Source organism: Rattus rattus, chromosome 5, assembly GCF_011064425.1.
Source record: "Rattus rattus isolate New Zealand chromosome 5, Rrattus_CSIRO_v1, whole genome shotgun sequence".
Lineage (NCBI taxonomy): Eukaryota > Metazoa > Chordata > Mammalia > Rodentia > Muridae > Rattus > Rattus rattus.
Window position 1 is genome coordinate 9,629,206 of NC_046158.1, and position 17,899 is coordinate 9,647,104.

Here is a 17,899-nt window from a genome sequence, read left to right on the forward strand (position 1 = left end):
AAGTAGTGATTCACTAGGGTCAACTATGCAAGAAGTGGGGTGGCAGATGTAGAAGTGACATTTATGTGACAGGAGAGGGCACAGAATAGGGCCAAGCAAGACAATTAAAAAAAATAATAATCTGCTGTGTAACCTTGGCAAGCTTCGGGCTCTCTGGGTTTCTCCTCCGTAAAGCCGGACCCAGACACGCTCTTAGCCTGGCGAAATGGGGCTAAGCGGCCTTGGCACAGGCCACTGAGACAGGTGTCGGGCGGGCCCGCCGCGGGTCCTGCCCTAGGAGCGGATTTCCCCTGCAGACTCCAGGGCTTCAGGGCGCAAGCGATGGTCTCGCCCCACCCTGCATCCGAGGCATGCGACTGTCTCATTGGACAGCACTGCTCCGCAGGACCGCCCTGCAGCCAATCAGGTCTGTAGGGCGGAGCTTCGCCTGCCGCTCAAGGAGCTCGGGCGGATGCTTTAGCGCTGCGGTGGAGTCCAGCTGTATCTGACCATCTGCGCTGGCCATGCAGGAGCCCCTGCTAAGAGCCGAGGGACTGGACTATGACACCTTCCCCGAGGCGCCCGCGTCGCCTGAAGAGAAGGCACGGGCCGGGTGAGAGTCTCAGGGTGTGGGGGTAGGAGGGTGGGATGGCCTTATCTCCCGCAGACGGCACATTATCTCGCGCCCGCTACTGACTTCTGGTGAGTGGCCACCAAGAGTCATCTGACTCTTACCGCATGCTCCCAAGTCCCATCTATTTAAAGAACTGGACCACCATAGAGAAGAGAGCCTCCAAAGGAATACTGGGTGGGGTCCCCACCTGTCACAGATAGGGAGAGGACAAGGGTCTTGCCTAAGATCACAGAACAAGCTTTGAGCATCATAACAGGAGGCAAAATTCACAGTTTTATTTTTTTCTGGAGAAAAAGGGGCCCAGTCCCAGTTGACAGCCTGGGAATTTCCCAGAGCTGCTCAGGCCCGAAGAAGGTTACAATTTGACCAGCCCTGGACCCAGGCCTCTCCCGGCTGTCTGCTGAGCTGAATGGCCATGGGCTCAGGGAAGGCAGCAATCTGGGAAACCAGGATCCATTTAAAGGACTTGACCTTGGTCCTTTGGTTACACACCATTTCCCACCAGGGCCTTGCAAAACAGAAGGGTGTTCCTGGCCACCTTCGCTGCCGTGCTGGGCAATTTCAGCTTTGGGTATGCCCTGGTCTACACATCTCCAGTCATCCCTGCGCTGAAGCGCTCTTCTGACCCAGCACTACGCCTGGACAAAATCCAGGCATCCTGGTTTGGGGTGAGGCCTGTTCTCTACATCAGATGGGGGAGTGGAGGGAGAATGGACCTACTCAGCCTTGGAACCTCCCTTAGAGTGCTGGTACCCCTCCCTAACACACACTCCTGTCTGCTAGTGGTGATGCCAAGACCCATGAGGAAGTGACATCCTGCAGAGATGTGGGGAGGGGCTGAGGGGACATTTTCCAACCCCATACGACAGCCAGGCTGCTGCAGCAGAGCCGACATCCTCCTGGGTGCCTGGAGACAGGCACAGCAGGTGCTAGCGGGGACGCAAGGTACCCTATAGACAAGAACAGAGTGTGGCTGAACAGAGAAGAACCCAGGGGCCCAAGACTTTGATATTAGAACGTCAGTAGACCCTGAGTTAGAACTGCGGCTTGACAACAAGGCTGGAAAGATTTAGGGTCTCCTGAGCATTTAAAATGGGGTGAGCACGTGCAGGGTACACACAGCCTACGCTGAGCGCATTCCAGGCACTTGGTGAAATAGTTTCATCCCTGAGATCAACTGTGTTCCCCTCATAACACAGCTAAGGAGCAGAGGCTTAAGAGGCCGTGCTGTTTGCCCTGGTCCCTCTGCTTGTGAGTGGCAGACTCCAGGCAAATTCTTCGTTCCTCAGCAACTCCAGGGACTCCCAAATCTTAAAAGTCCCAGGCCTTCAGGTCACAGGGCTCTCTTTGGTAGTGCGCGAGCCACAGAGATCGACTTTAACCTCCAGACTTGGGAGGCTAAAGGGGGGATGATCATGTTCTCGAGGCCTGCTTGGGCCCAAAAGAATATTGGACACTCCTGGACAAAGCCACTGTTGACAGGCGGCCCCACTGCCCCTCTGGAGGAGAATAGTAGCCATGGCACCTTTACATCCAGTTGTCCACAGGCTGCCATACACCTCTGCCCACGGGGGACTCTAGCAATGAATGCCTGGCTTCTGGGCTAGCTCTGGTGGAACTTTCTCTAGACTCTGGTAGAGGTGAGAGCGCTTAAGGCCATTGTGTCTTCTTGTACCCCTGCAGTCCGTGTTCACCCTGGGTGCCGCCGCTGGGGGCCTCAGTGCTATGCTACTCAATGACCTCTTGGGTCGGAAGCTCAGCATCATGTTTTCCGCTGTCCCCTCGGCCATTGGCTATGCACTCATGGCTGGTGCCCATGGCCTCTGGATGCTTCTGCTGGGGAGGATGCTGACAGGCTTTGCCGGGGGACTCACTGCTGCCTGCATCCCGGTAAGGCCAGATGTCCCCACTGCCTTGGCGCTGTTCTGGGCTACCCCTGCCTCTGAGCCTTTGTTCCATGAGTGTGTGTGGGGTCCCCAAGATTGCCCATAGAATCTCAGCTCCCTCCACCAAAGCAGCTGACATCACTGTCACTCAAAAACTTCCTACTCTTGCGTTTTAACCTCAGTTCGATGCGTTGCTCAACTGAAGAAAATTTGCATTGCACAGGGATGTGAGGGGAAGTTCCTGCCCAGCCCCACCACAACTGCTTACCTCATGCAGCCCTCCATACACACACCTATCCTCTGGCAAGTCCAAAGGGAAAAGAAGTCAGCAGGGTAAATACAGACACCTGCTCAGCCCCAACTCTGAAGACCCTGGGCTTGTTTGGGTCCCCGCCCCCATCCAAAGCACCAAAGTGGGTGCTTTTACATACTTCTTTTGCTAGGGAAGGTCAGAGCTTTGGTCACAACAAGACCCCTGCCAGCTTCTCCAGGCTCCTAAGTCCCTCCCACTAAACTCCCATGTTGGGGCCTGTGCCTTACAGGTGTACGTGTCTGAGATTGCACCCCCGGGTGTTCGCGGGGCCCTGGGGGCCACGCCGCAGCTCATGGCCGTGTTTGGATCCCTGTCTCTCTATGCCCTTGGCAAGTACTATCCTGTGCTTGAGCATTCAGGTTCTGAGATGGGGGGTTCTGAAGAAACCCAGCAGTGATAAACAGGACGCCTGGCTTCCTAGCCCCAGTAGGCACCGTGTCTCTTGAGCATTGAGGCCTATCCTTCTGCAGCAGCTTAGGACGGACCACCTCCCCACAGCACAGGGGTGTCCTGTTAGTTCATGGGGGGAGCCCATACAGGAGTTTGCCTGCCTGGGTGGTGGGGTGAGACACCCAGGTCCCGCCTTCCCACTATTCTCCCACTATACTGAGACCGTGTAAGGATCTCACTTTAGTACCAGGGTCCAGGCAATTCTTAAAGTCCCGCATTGCCCCTCCTACAGGGACTTGGGCAGTCGGGAAGCTAGGCTGGGAGAGCGACAGAGGGCCCATCTGCTCACCGAAGCCTCTCTCACCAGGTCTTCTGCTGCCTTGGCGATGGCTTGCCGTGGCCGGGGAGGGGCCTGTTCTGGTCATGATCCTGCTGCTTAGCTTCATGCCCAACTCGCCTCGCTTCCTACTGTCTAAGAGCCGGGATGAGGAAGCACTGCAGGCGCTGATCTGGCTGCGGGCGGACTCTGAGGTCCACTGGGAGTTTGAGCAGATCCAGGACAACGTGCGGAGACAGGTGAAGCACGTGTGGTACTGCCTGGTCGGGCCCCAACCCAGGAAGCTCTGGGTAGCCCTGGACATCCACCAGGCCTCTCTGTGCCTTCCTCAAAGGAGAGGGTCCTGCTAGCATGCAGAGCCCATGCAGCCTCCGGTGGTTGGGCCTCTCTTGGATGAGGGAAGAAGGAGGTCTCTCCTCGACCCGCGGGTGCCAAGACAGGGTGGCCAGGGCTGGAGAGCCTGGCATAGCCCTCAACAGACGCTTTGTGTTCCAGAGTAGCCGAGTGTCGTGGGCGGAGGCCCGGGAGCCCCGCGTGTACCGGCCTATTCTCATTGCAGTGCTGATGCGTTTTCTGCAGCAGCTGACAGGCATCACTCCCATCCTTGTGTACCTACAGACCATCTTCGACAGCACGTCCGTGGTGCTGGTGAGAACCCAGGCGGCCAGCACTGCCCAGAGTCCCTAGGCTGTTGAGAAGAGTGCAGGCAGGAAGTTAGGTGGCTGAGACCTAGATGCCTCTCATTCACGACCTGCCTCAATTGCATTCTTCTTAAGTGAAGCTTACTGCTTTAAAATATACAGAGTAACAAAAGAAGGCACTTTGCTAGAATATGGAGGTCTTGGGACCTTGGCCCCAGACTCAGATCCCAAGTGGGTCTGTGTGGTCCCTAGGAGCTCGGTTCTCCCAGCAGTGAGGTGTGAAGATGAGAACGACTCAGATCTACCATTACTGTCTGACCAGGGTCTGTGCCCACTATGGCCAGCAGTAGACATAGTAGATAAGCCCCTGCTTGGAAACCAAATAAAGGTTGGGGCACAGAAAAAGTACCTAGGGATCAATAGCTAGGATAGCTCATACCCAAAGGGGGGAGCAGTGACCCTGGACTTAGGGCTGAATGTCCTTAGTGCATTAGGGTCAGGGTAGGGTGTAGGACACCAGGCCAGGTCTCTCAGCCCAGTCCCCTGCCCCACAGCCCTCCCAGCAGGATGCAGCTATAGTTGGTGCTGTGAGGCTCCTGTCTGTGCTGATTGCCGCTGTCACCATGGACCTGGCCGGCCGGAAAGTCCTGCTCTATGTGTCAGGTGAGTGTCTCCACTGTAATGTCTGCCTCTTACTCCTATAGCCACTGTGTCCACGGCAATCTCTGGGCCATAGCCAAGTCTCCCTAGATACGGTCCAGGACCTAGCAAATGGCAGCTGCTACACACAGGTCCGCTCGTGCTCCAAGAGCAAAGGAGCCCAGCCACCCAACTCAAGGGTGTGGTATGAGGCCCTGAGCTTGCCCTTCTGTGCTGAGGGTGGAGGGCTGACCCTTTTGTAAGCCAGCCTTGCCACCTAGCAAGAGGTGCTGTGGGGCTTGGAAAGGAAGGACCTCAAGCTTGGGGGAATCTGGTCCTGAGGTGCCCATGTGTCCACAGCATCCATTATGTTTGTCGCCAACCTGACGTTGGGGCTGTATGTCCAGCTTGTGCCAAGGACTCTGACCCCCAACAGCACTGTGGAGATCGAGATGCTTGGGGGCACGGAGCAGCCCCCAGCCGCGGCCTTCAACTATCTCACCCTGATACCCCTGCTGGCCACCATGCTCTTCATTATGGGTAGGAGCACCACAATGATGGGGAGACCTGGGATGGGGACCACAAAGGTTCTATTACCGTTCTGGGTTGCCCAAGGAGTTGGGGAGTTGGAGAATAGGGCCCTCTAGCAACTCGGTCACATCATGCAATACCTCAGCTGAGATCCGCAGGGGGACAGGCAGCCCAGGATCGTGAGATGCAGGCAAGGGGGAAACCTGAGCCCAACTGCCCCTCTCTTCTGACCAGGCTATGCCATGGGCTGGGGGCCCATCACCTGGCTCCTCATGTCTGAGGTTCTGCCCCTGCGTGCCCGTGGTGTGGCCTCAGGGCTCTGCGTGCTGGTCAGCTGGCTCACAGCCTTCATCCTCACTAAGTACTTCCTGCTGGCAGTGGTGAGTACTTGGCCCCAGGACTCCCAGCTAGGTTTCTCTGTTAGCAGTCTTCCCTCAGCAGTCCCTGGAGAGGAGCATGGGCCTGTTAGGGGCTAAGGCTGGCCAAGGGCTGGGGCTGTTTGGAGTCAGGTTACCTCCCTGCTCAAGAATACAGCTCTGCCCATGGTACCCTGCTCAGCTGCATGGTCTGCATGGTCTCTTGATTTACTGGATGCTAGGCCTCTCCAGTGTAACCCTACTTCCTGACAGTAGCATGGTGTGAGGTCCCTTCTAAATATACCTTGCTCCCAGCCCTGCAATCCTGCAAGCCCTGGAAAGACCTGGATGCTAGCTAGCTCCAGACTCCCCCCGGGGAAGTCCAGATGGGTCAGCACAAGCCAGAACCTGCCCTGCCCATTCAATGGTCAAGGTTGAGAGGAGGCTGACGCAACATGGTGCCCACCAGGCAGCCTGAAACTCCAGGCAGGATGGCTGAGGGGCAGCTTAGGAAGAGGAGGGAGGCTGGGAGGTTTCTGAGCAGGGCAGTGGTCACATGAAGGCCTCATGGGCTGCCCATAAAGCTCTGGTGGAGGCCATGTCTGCTCAGTAACTCCTTCCCCAACTCCCTACTGCAGAATGCCTTCGGCCTCCAGGTGCCTTTCTTCTTCTTCTCGGCCATCTGCCTGCTCAGCCTGCTCTTCACAGGCTGCTGTGTGCCTGAGACCAGGGGCCGCTCGCTGGAGCAGATCGAGGCCTTCTTCCACACTCGCAGGATGTCCTTCAGGCCCTAGCCAGGGGCTTGCCTGTAAGGGGCCAAACCATGTGGCCAGGACTGTGCACTGGCCAGGCTCACACCTGCAGCCGGGAGCAGCAGCACCCCTGCCTCAGCCACTGCACACTTCCACCTCCGACAGGCAGTTCACCAACTGTGGGCTGGTGGGCCCCCGCAGGCAGCCCGCAGTGCTGTAATACCTCAGCTGAGATCTGCAGGGGGGCAGGCAGCCCTGCCCAGACTGAGCAAAGGCTGTACCCAAGAACAATGCTGTTGGGACTTCCGGTCTAGTTCCTCATTCCTACAAGGAACACTTCCCATGTAGGGCCATGTTGAGGACAGAAAACAGGGATGGAGGTGGCAAAGTGGCATTGTACAAGGACATTGTCACTTCCTTCTGATCAACTGGCCAGGGGGAGGGCAGGGTCCTGTACCCTCAAGGGTCTGGGTACCTTGGGGAGCACTGGACCCAGTCCAACCTTGGATACCTCTAGTCTACAGACTGTTCACTGTTTTTCAAAATAAAGGAGCTGGGCCTACAGCCTCTGGGAGGAAAGGGAGTGGGATGTGTTCCAGGGAGAGGCTCCCTACCCCAGCAGCCAGGTTACCCCAACTCAGCCTGGACTGCCAGGGCACTCTGGACATTACCACAGTGCAGAGAAAGCAGCAGCCACTGTGGGCTTAAGTGCCAGTTTGCCCTCTATGCCTAGGCTACTCTGAGACCCTGTGAGCAGGCTCAGGAGAGGCTAGGCCCAGCTAGCATGGACAGGATCTCCCTGCAGTCACAGGCACTGGAGACGGAAGGTGACAGGCAGACTGTGCATACCAACTACAGATTTGCTTTACTCCAAAATGTAATCCAGTCGACAAACAAACCAGGGTGGGTGGCAAGAGGAGCCACAGGAAGACCCCAGACACAGACAAGAATGAGGCCTGGGCTGGGCTGGACAGTGCCCATGCTCAGAGGCAAAGCAGCAGGCTCCAGAGTCACTGTGCCGTGGACCTGCCAAGAGCCTCAGGACAGAAGTGACTGACCGCCCACACTGCTCTATGTCTGGGGGCTTCTACCTTTACACCTCACCCAATGCCTGTCCAGCACAAAATGCATTTCCCCAGTGAGGTACAATCTTACTCTACATGTAGCCTTTGAGTTCTACTGCCAGAGGCAGGAGGCCTGGGCAGAACTAGCCCCGTCTCATGCCCATCCAAGTAACCAGAGGAGCAGGTGGGGCCTTTTCTCCTCCTGGGAGGTAGACAGGTCTCACCGTGAGCACAGGCCCCGACACATACACAGAGTCCTTGAAACCCATCCCTGGCTCAAGGAAAATCGCCTCTGATGAACCGTGAAGGCACAGGTCCTCCTAAGCCAGCTACACTAGGACATTTCTGCCAGTCTAGGGTCCAGCTTGGCCAGGTTCTCTGGAGAACTGCTGCTGTCCCAAATAGAATGTCCACTCCTCCTGGCCTCAGGCACTGATGAGCTAGAGATCCCCCTAGAAACTTGACAACTCCAGGGCGGGGTACCATGGACAAGGCCTAGTGCAGGAGGAAGGCGGGCTCAGCACCTTACACATCCCCTTCAGCCAGGCGGCCAAGCGCGGCCAAGGACCCACCTAATCAGCCACTAATCCAATGTCACAGGACAGTGGGAAGGTAGCAGTGCAGAGGAAGGTTAGGGGACAAGCCAGAGCATGTCCCTGGAGCCGTGTCCCAGCAGAGCAGCTCTCCTTGCCCTAGTCATGCAGACTTATCTCTGTGGTCTGGTACCTGAGAAGGGGCCAGCTCTGTGTGAGAGGTTGGTCTGGTCTCTGCCCAGCTCTTCAAAGGCTACAGGCTGCCAGGGGCAGGTTGGGAAGAATACCTGAGGTTAAGCCCACTAGTAAGGAATCTGCCATCCCCGACGAGGAGGTTCTCAGTGCAGGCTAGCAGCAGTACACATGCCCACACATCACCCCGTAGACAGACACGCACACACACTTCCTAGCACTGAGCACTAGGGAACTTCCAGCAGCCCTCTGGCCGCTGCCAAGGATGCTCTTCTGGCCAGGAAGCTGCATCCTGGGAGCGCTGTGGATTCTCAAATGACCAGCCATCTCTCCTGCTCCTGGTGACCTCAAGACACTGCTGTACTCTTCCTCTGCTCCAAGGATAGGTTCATGGAGCAGAATTAAAGCCCTAACTACCTGCATCCTTAGACCTAAAAAGGATGAAACCTGAAGTGGCTGAAGCCTGGGTGAAGCCTCTCGTGAGGACTGATGTGTTCAGGGGACGCTGCTCTTAGGCCTGGGAAGGGTCACCAGCACAGCATCTGCACCACAGGCTGACAGGAGTGAGTTCACCCCATCCATATCCCGCAGCCCAGGCCTTCAGTACTAGTGGGGCAGGAGCTCCAGGCTCAGGAGGTCCACAGAACAGGGTAGGCACAGGCAGACTGGAGGCATGGAGACTTGCAGGTACTCCTGTCCCAGGATGTTCAGCAGAGCTGACACTCAGCCTTCTACAAGTTCACAGAGCCCAGTGGCAGTAGGCAACGAGGACAGGCCGCCCTGCCTCACCTCACAGTTCCCCCTCGAATGTCTCAGCCAGCTTCTCCTCATCCGCCTGCTGCCTCTGCTGCTGGATCCGAGCATAAGAAATGGCATCTCCCCTGCAGAGAGAGAAGCAGGTGTTCTGTAGGCCTCGCCCTCCCACCTCCAACCCCCAGGCTGCATCCCAGACCTAACCAGATTCCCCCAGGACTGTGCTCCCCAGGGGCCATTGTCAAAGGGGAGGCAGAGCTTTGCTACTCTGAGGAGCCTCTGAGGGGCGCGTGTTGCCTGGCACTGACTGAGCTGAAGGGAAGAGGTGGCAGTCGGCTGCAGTGTCTGCTGCACACCTCACTGAGTGCAAGCCAGTCAAGAGGGCCCACCGAGGCTGTCCCTCATCTCTTGCCTCTGTTCCTGAGCACAGAGAACTCACTTGTGGCCACTGCATAACAACTAGACAAAGGGTCCCACTCAGACCTTTCCCTCTTCAGGTGGGGGAGCAGGGGCAGCAGAGGAGGCCCCACCCCGGGACTGGGCTGTAGACGCACTTTTTGCCCAGGGCAGACAGTCCGTACAGCACCCCGGTGGCGAAGGCGATGGCGTTGCCCAGCAGTGTAGTCAGGGTCAGGCTCATGACGATGGGGACGATGGCCATCCTAGGAGAAAACAGACATCCCTAAAATCCCACCTTTTCTGGGGACAGTCCAAAACTGTATCAGGTCTTGTGGCAAGATCTGTGACCCACACAGAGTTAAATAGCAAAGAGCTGGGTAAATGACCATTAAAACAGAGAGGCTGGGCCCAGAGGGTCTGGGGTATGGTCCAGCTGTACAGCCCTGTGACCAAGTTAGCTTGTCAAAGCTCCACTCCACTGGGTCAAGCCTGAGATCCTGTCATCAGGGTGAGGGCTGATGGCCACTTACCCTACACCCATATCCCGAGCACTGAACAAACACGCTCATCAGTACAGCAACCCTGGGCCAGCTGTGCCTCCACAACCCCCGACCCCCATACCCCAAGGAACACTGGTCCCAGTGCAACTGAGGGGCTTCAGTAGCAGCCTGGCGCCACCTAGTGGTGGCTTCATTCAGCGCTAAGGACCTCTGCAGCTCAATCCGGAGGGATGGTATTTTTCCAACATGAGGTGAATTGTGGAAACGCTGACCCAGGAAGATGATGGAGCTTGCAGATCAGCCCTCAGTCCAGTCATTTCTGGAGAGGAGGCTCACTGGGCAGGAGGATGACACTCAGAGCCAACTGCACTCCTTGGATTTCAGGTGTAGATGTCTGTGTAGCAGAATGCTTCCAAGCGCAGGGGGTCCTTGACTTGGATGGTTGCGATTGTGGTCCTCAGCAGACACTGACTAGAGTTCTGTCACCCAAGCTTTATGGGTCACCTTATAAGATATCATACCAGGTCACCATGGCCCACATCAAAGCTTCAAGCACGGTGAAGTTTAGCGACAGCCGTGTTTGGTAGGTGAAGTGTGCTACCCTGTTTTCCACATGATATTTGTTTATCAAAAGGGAAACCAAGTTGAGGATCCCCTAAAACAAAATAATAGAAATCACGAGGCAAAAGACCACAGGAGGAAAACCGTTAACATTAAAGGCAAGTGACCGGCTGGAAAATCAGAGTGGAAAACGAAACAAAGGAATGCGAGGTCTTTAATACTGAAAACTGCAAAGTCGTACATTAAAGCTCTCTAGGGAGTGGGCCAGAAGCCAGAAGCCCTTACATAGGAGGGAATTGTACTTCTCAGACATATGAAGGTGGCACTGGGCACTGCGTGGGGAGGGGAGGGATGCCCAGATGGCCTCTCAGGAAAGCAGCTGAGTCACGGATGTTAAGGTCTTTTGAACGATCGTAACCTTTAGTTAGGTGATTCCACACCTGGAAACATCTCCTAAGGAGTGGCTTGGCCAAAGGATGTTCCCCAGACTTGACTGACACCAGCTGACAAACTAAGACAAAGCCAGGATGTCCAGCTGAATAATGCACTTAACAGGAAGAGGAATGTCATCATTTCTGTGACAGTGCTGAAAATGTTGATACCGCGGCAAGTCAAAAGCGCAGGTACAAACTTAGGTATAACAGTTATAAGCATGTCAAAGATGAGCTTCAAAAGTGTCTGCACAGACTGCAGGACACATGCCGATAGATGGGTAGGCAGCGAGGTCTGGAGCAGCCATTGTTTACTTTACAAATGACTTTTGGTAAACATACATTATTGTCAGCATCATGACAACACATCTTAAAAACCCAAAGACAGCCAGGCGTGGTGGCGCACGCCTTTAATCCCAGCACTCAGGAGGCAGAGACAGATGGATCTCTGTGCGTTCAAGGCCAGCTAGGTCTCCAGAATAAGACCATCTCTAATACAGAGGGAAAAGAAAAGACAAGGAAGGGGTGGGGGATGGCTTAGCTGGCAAAGTGCCTGCTGCACGTGCACCAGGGCCTGTCAGGATCCCCATTCAGACCCAGGTACGTTGGGGCTGGTGAGGTGGAATCAGGTGGATTCCTAGAGCTCACTGGCTCAGAAGTCAAATATGTGTGCTCTGGTTCAGTGAGAGACCCTGTCTTTAAAATCAAGTAGAAAGCGACTGAGGAAAATACCTGATGTCCACATTAGTATTTTCCACACACATGCACACATACATGTATGTATGCATGCATGTACATATGCATGTGTGCGTGCACGTGTGGGTACACACACACGCCATGCTACACTGATTAGAATTTTGTGACCCTATGATCCCCTGAGATCTAGACACATCAGAAAACTGCCAGTGAGCACACACTCATTCTGAGTTCTTCACTGCAGAAGCCCCTGAGCCTCCACTAATCCAGAGGCTAACCTGATCTTAAAGACAACACGGTAATTATGAGTGTTGCTGCCTAGCTGGGTTCTCATGGAAAAGCCCTTCTTTAGAGGTACTGAATTTATCTCGGAAGTGCTGCCGTCTGGCCGCTGCACTCGTCAGAACCGGAAGGAGAAGTGTGTACTTAGAGGGAAACGGTGCTCACTGTTCTGCAGGCTCACATCCGGACCTCTGGTTGGCCGCACTCCTCCCAAGGCTTCACACTGCCTACACACCAACCCCAGCTGCTCCCCTGCTCTCCCACAACAGATCTTAGAACACTTGTGTGGCCATAGCTGCCATCTGAGCTCCCAAAGGCAGATACCGGGTCCCATTCGTTAGTACTTGTTATTGGATGGGCCAGTGGTTGTGTCCACGGCTTTCAAATAAAAGCTTCTGCAGAAGAAAGGGCATCTCTAGCCGCTCCTGCCCCACCTACCTCACCAACACCTGTTTTAATCAGCAGGAGTTTGGGAACCAGGCCATAGGCCCCGCCCAACAGCCCCTCACCCGCAGTAGAAGATGGCCTTCTGCCAGGAGCGCAGCCGGTCAACCTTCTCAGCTACTGTGTTTGCAAACTCCACAAACTGGCAGCAGAAGGGGGCCTCACACAGCAACAGGATGAAGGCGTTCATGCTGCAGGGGCGAAGGTAGAAAGGACAATGATAGTTTACAACCAGGAGCTGCAATAGCCCTCATGCCAGTGGCTCAAGGAACACTGCCATCTCAGAGGCCCTGAACTCCATAAACACCCGGATACTACAGGGTACCGGTTTCCGCCAAGCAGTTCCACAACCCGCCCCGCCCCGCCCCGCCCCACCCCGCCCCGCCCCGCCCCGCCCCGCCCTGCCCCACGGCTGCCCCAGCATCCTAACCACCCAAGCATCCCGGTGGAAGAGCCTGATCTCGTTATTGTTCCAAAAGTGAAATGAAGAACTAAGATCCTTGCCTCCATAATCTTGAGCCAGCAGCACATTCGCCCACAGAACTTAGCCACACCGCCCGTTGTTAGAACCGTCTCCATAGTCACTAACACTGACATCAAGGGCAGGCTGCCCCCAGCAGAAATGCAAGGGCTGGCTGGGCCACTGAGCCACTGAGGACTACCCATGGCCTGAGATGGGAGCATGTGGGTCAGGGAGACAGAGAGGCAGGGTAGTGGGATGCTCATGCTGGGAGCCTTTAGCCCCGCCCAGTTGCTGGAAGCACGTAAGCTGCTGGTGCTAACGGCCTTTGCTCCCACAGGTGAGCACTAGCAAATGCTACTGTGCAGTGCCCCCCATGCACCTGAACAGCCCTCACTCTGTCACCCCTTTCCCTGCGACCTAGCTGCCCAGGAGGAGGGTGAAAAGGGGCTCCCTGGGGATGCTATAGCCACCAGTTCCACCTGCATCTGCCCCCTACCTCTAGCCCTGCTAATGGCCTCACAGCTGCCTACCCTCCTCTCTGTCATAAACCCTCAATTCTGACCTTACACACCATGGCCCTGAAGCTCCCACAGAGAAGGGCCCATTGTAGTAGACCAGGAGTCTACAGTGTCTGGCTGAGTAGACGCTGCGACTGTGTCTGGTGTCCTTGTCCCCAATAAAGGCTCAAGCAGCTCTCAGGAAACCTTGGAGCGGGAAGCGGGATGAGACCTGCACCCCATGCCTCGAACCCCACCGAGGCAGGACATCCGAAGCTACTCACATCATCCACACCCCAGCTGCGATGTTCAGAGGGTGGATCGTGACGCAGTTGAAGAGTCCAGAGATGGCACAGGCTTCAAAACAAAAGACAATGGGCAGGAGTTAGCAGAGCACGGCAGAGCTTGCACAAGGATGTCGGGGCAGACACTGAGAACACACGGGGCTCCCTTTAGATGCTCAGCCTTAGGGCTTCCCTCAGCAACCACCATCACCTAAGTCTACATCCGAAGCTCAAGTCTAGCTACTCTCGTACCTGGGGATATAGAGGCCACACCCTTCTCAAACCTAAGCTCCGATGGGCCGGCCCTTAGTTCCAGGTCATTATCAAACCCTCTCAAGGACTCAGGCCTGGGGGCTGGGGGAAGGCCGGAGAGATGGGTCAGAGGTTAGGAGCACTGACTGTTCTTCCAGAGGCCTGAGTTCAATTTCCAGGAGCCACTTACGTGGGTCACAACCACTATGACGGGTTCCAATGCCCTCTTCTGGTGTGTCTGAAGACAGTGTGTTCACATATATAAAATAAATAAATCTTAAAAAAAAAAAAAGTCGGGGTTGGGGATTTAGCTCAGTGGTAGAGTGCTTGCCTAGCAAGCGCAAGGCCCTGGGCTCGGTCCCCAACTCGAAAAAAAAAAAAAAAAAAAAAAAACAAAGTCAGGCCTGTCCCGACTTCACTGAGAGCCTTAGCAAGGCTGCCTACCGGCATCCACTAGGTAGTGTTCTGACTTGGAAAACGACACTCAGTTTTATTTGGGGTTATTCTGTTTTTTATGCTCCCTTGGTAAGGGTGTTTTGTTTTGTTTTCCTTTGAGACAGAGTCCTCCTGCTCTATAGCTCAAGCTGACCTCAAACACTGTCTTGCTCCCTCGGCCTCCTGGAGGCTGGGATTACTGAGCATGTCACACTGTCTGGCCACACCCTGAACTTGGGTCAGGACAGGGATGCCCCTCTCACGGTACACCAGGTAAGATCAAATGACAATCCCACATCGAAAACATCAGCCACGTGACCCTGAGTATGTGAGTTTTCTAAGCTCATTTTTCTCTCCTACACATAGGCAGGCTATGTCCCAATACCACAAGAACAGCAACACACCGTGAGGGGACGGGATGTGTGCTCCTCTCCAGAATGTGACTGCTCTCCAGGGTGGGACTCCAGTGAGGCTCCTCCCCTCTGACTGTACCTTGGGGTTACAGTCTGCCGCAGCCGTCCAGGCTTCACCAGGAAGTCCCTCAGCAGGAACTCTGCGAGCCTCTGAGGACACTCCTGGGAGCTGCCCAGCCTGGCAGGAGGCAAGCTAAGGGAGGGCAGAGTGCTGGCCCTCTGAGGCTGCAATTAGCACCAACTTATTAAACTTGCAGCAGGCCTAAGTCACCTGATCCCTCCACTGGGCCTGGAATTCCACCATTTTCCACATTCCCATGTTACACTATGCAAATGGAAGCTGATGCAGGAGAATGGACCCAAGGACCTACTCTTCTGAGTGGTACAGCTTCTGTCACAAAGTCTTCTCTAGTAGAGAACTCAAAGCAGCACTCATCCACGCGTGACAGTGTGACAGCGGCAACGCTCCCAGGGCCACAGAAGTGAGGGGCCATCCACCTTCTGCCTGTGTGGATCTAGGCCGGGTCTCACCTGAGGGGCCTGCAGTCCTGTCATCAGCATCCCACCTGCAGCGCTGCTCCACTGTGCTGTTCAGCAGAGCCAGCTTTGGGAAGACCAGGTCACAACCGGGACAAACAGGAGTCCTTTGACAACCAAGGACTCAATCCATCTATCCACTTGGGGAACTAATGCTCGTGTCTTCCACGTAAGGGAGATGTCACTATACAACCCTTTCTTCCTCAGAGCTGCTGTCTACAGAGGCCTTTGGGACCAGAATAAATCCCTCCAATAAGTAAGCAAACCCCTTAGAATAGCCTTCATTCCAAGAGAGGATAGGCCACAGCTCCTGTCAAACCCCTATTGAGTTTTTAAAGAAAATACACATTTTCCTTCCTTCCTGTGATATGCCATTGTTCAAAACCTTGATGCACCCCCCCTCCCCATCTGCAGGTTCAGGAGAAAACTGAAGTTATTGCCACAGGTCTCCCCTAAGGTTTCACCAATGGCTTGTCCCAGCGGGAGGGTTGGGAGGCCTTCTAGAGTAGCACAGACACCCATGTTAGGAAGCACAGGACTGGGTGGGATTTCCAGAGTCAATCTAATCTAGAAGTCACCAGGGTCACTGATTGAATCATCGAGATGGAGGGAGGGTAGCCGCCTATAGGTCACGGTCAGGATCTTCCTTGTTTCTGCACCCCTTAATACCACATTGAAATAGCTAACTGCACTGGAGCGGGTTTGATCAACCTTGGCAGACTCCCTCTGGAGCTGCCCTGTCAGGGCAGCTCATACCTAACCCTACCCTATCCATCTGACCAGCAAGATCATCTGGACAGAAGGGGCTCCAAGATACTCCAGGCAGGACAATAGATGGGTCTGCCCCTACCCACACAGTCCCTGCTCCGGTACCAGATAGGCAATGGCGTCCTGGACCTTCCTTTCCTGAGATCAGCACTCACCCGGGCTTCTAGGAATTTACAATGAAATGAAAGGGATACATAGGATTTAGCAAACACATTAGGTTCAAAGGTTTTGTTTGGAAGGCCAGCAACACAGCTGTACTTAAGAGGCGGACCTGCCTTCCTCGTTTATTCTTTTGGAGCTTGAGCAGAGAAAGCTTGCTGGTGTGGTGGATACCGGGCTGGCGAGAAGCATTAGGAGAGTGTAGACAGTAAAAACCCGAGGAGAAGCTGCCTCTCTGCCCACTGCCCAGCCACCCTGAGGCGCCACCCTCCTCCTGGCACCATCTGACCCTCAAGCAAACTTCCCAGCCCCCCCATTTATGAACAAGTTTTGTCCAAAGACTGGGAATCTGTCAGTCCCACCGCAGCCCAGGTGAGCATCACCAGGCCGAGGTGGGGCCGGGAAGGGGCAGACGCTCATTCTCTGTGAGTCACATCACCTCTGGCCAAGGCCAGAACAGCTTGGCTGTAGCCTTCGAGGCGGCGGACTGCAGGCCTGAGGTCGGGAGCCATGGCAACCCCGGGGACGCCCGCTCCCCGGACGCGATACTCACACACTGCCCCTAGCACTCCCGCCAGGCGGCACAGCCACCGGTACCACCATGTCATGCCCTCCTCTTGCGCCGGCGGGGCTGGGCCGGCGGCCGCTCCGGCGGCGACCGAGCCGCTCATGCTGAACGCTGCGCGCAGCCCCGGGCGCGCACAAAGGGACGTGTCCACCCGCGCGCGGCCTTGTGGGAGAGGCGGTGATTAGCATAGGGGCGGACCCGCAGGCCATAGCCGGGGGCGGGGAGAAATGGCGTAGAAGGGGCGTGTTTACAGGTTCGCTGGGTCTGGACTGGTCTTTTCTCTTCCCAAGATTGGAAGAGGTCATCTAGAAGTGGCAAAGGGTCTGTTCAGACCTCCAGGGAACCCCGCCTTTCAGTAAAATAAGCTTTCAAGCCAGGCTTGCTGTGGGCAGCAAGTTATGGGAGGAAAACTCCAGTCTGGTTTCCTGTATCCTTTATTAGCCCTGAGGACTGGGACTGCTTTTCTGATCTCCACCTACCAGTCCCCGCCCTTCTGCACCTGGAAAAGGTCACTAAAAGCGGTTCCCTTCGGCTGGCAGGCATTAGAACCTCTCAAGAGGCTAGAGTTGCATAGTCCAGGGATGGTCACCCTTTCCGGAGTAGGGCTGCCTCTCTTTCCAGCTGGCCGTTGGAGAGAAATCTAGGACAGAGCCACGCTGTTGACCTGTTCCGGTGTCCTCGGCGGGATGGTCCAATACTGGCCCTGGAAACTGGCATGCGCCTCTAGGAAGCCATGGCTAAACTCCAGTTCAGCCTCACTGCCTTCGGACTCCCAGTAGAGCACCTGCTGCCCCCAAAATGTTGTAGTCTTCAGACCGTGGATATCCCTGATCTGTGGAGAAGCAGGTAGCCAGGACAGGCCGTGAGTGATCATTATTTGTAAATTCCTGGCTACTCAGAAACATGTTTGTTTCCTCACAGGAACCCGCACATGGGACACTCTGTTCTACCCAGGAAACTGAAGCTCAGAGATTTTGGGCCCCTAACCCAGAACACACAGCCAGGTGAAAGAGCAGGGATTCTGCTCAAGACTAAATCTGAGGTGGTCTGATGGAGCATACAAAATCTCAACCCTACATATGCTCTTCTGAAAACCAAATGAAACAAACAGTACAAAAACACCAGGCATGAACATGATGCGTCTACTGCCAGACAAGGCCTTCTCTCTTCCTTCTTGCAGTAGAGCCAGGAGCACTTGTTAGTGAGTGGA

At 55.2% G+C, this 17,899-nt stretch overlaps 3 protein-coding genes and 1 long non-coding RNA gene across 7 annotated transcripts in view; 2 read left to right on the forward strand and 2 right to left on the reverse strand.

Moving 5' to 3' along the window:
- Window positions 1-427: 427 nt before the first annotated feature.
- On the forward strand, window positions 428-7,037 carry Slc2a6 (solute carrier family 2 member 6). Of its 2 annotated transcripts, none has more exons than XM_032902998.1 (10): window positions 428-592; window positions 1,119-1,281; window positions 2,297-2,503; window positions 3,042-3,141; window positions 3,570-3,778; window positions 4,035-4,187; window positions 4,735-4,843; window positions 5,180-5,359; window positions 5,585-5,730; window positions 6,345-7,037. In XM_032902998.1, the coding sequence occupies exons 1-10, from the start codon at window positions 504-506 to the stop codon at window positions 6,498-6,500; spliced, it is 1,512 nt and encodes a 503-aa protein (XP_032758889.1). In that variant the 5' UTR covers window positions 428-503; the 3' UTR covers window positions 6,501-7,037. The 2 variants fall into 2 exon arrangements, with proteins under 2 accessions (XP_032758889.1, XP_032758890.1); XM_032902999.1 differs by having other exon boundaries at window positions 4,119-4,187.
- Cacfd1 (calcium channel flower domain containing 1) lies at window positions 4,131-17,516 on the reverse strand. 2 transcript variants are annotated; one of them, XM_032903001.1, is made up of 6 exons: window positions 16,675-16,851; window positions 13,558-13,630; window positions 12,379-12,504; window positions 9,555-9,662; window positions 9,037-9,128; window positions 4,131-4,227 (listed from the first exon to the last, which is right to left on the reverse strand). In XM_032903001.1, exons 1-5 carry the CDS (start codon window positions 16,790-16,792, stop codon window positions 9,038-9,040), a joined length of 516 nt encoding a protein of 171 aa, XP_032758892.1. In that variant the 5' UTR covers window positions 16,793-16,851; the 3' UTR covers window positions 4,131-4,227; window position 9,037. The 2 variants fall into 2 exon arrangements, with proteins under 2 accessions (XP_032758892.1, XP_032758891.1); XM_032903000.1 differs by lacking the exon at window positions 4,131-4,227 and having other exon boundaries at window positions 7,301-9,128; window positions 16,675-17,516.
- Window positions 16,882-17,826, forward strand: LOC116901248. The gene is made up of 2 exons (XR_004387967.1): window positions 16,882-16,942; window positions 17,611-17,826. It is a non-coding gene; the product is annotated as an uncharacterized LOC116901248 (long non-coding RNA).
- Adamts13 (ADAM metallopeptidase with thrombospondin type 1 motif 13) overlaps window positions 17,330-17,899 on the reverse strand; it is a 36,635-nt gene continuing 36,065 nt past the window's right edge. For both annotated transcript variants that reach the window (XM_032902996.1, XM_032902995.1), the window contains exon 29: window positions 17,330-17,521. In XM_032902996.1, coding sequence (XP_032758887.1) covers window positions 17,330-17,521 — 192 coding nt within the window. The remainder of the gene's footprint in view (window positions 17,522-17,899) is intronic.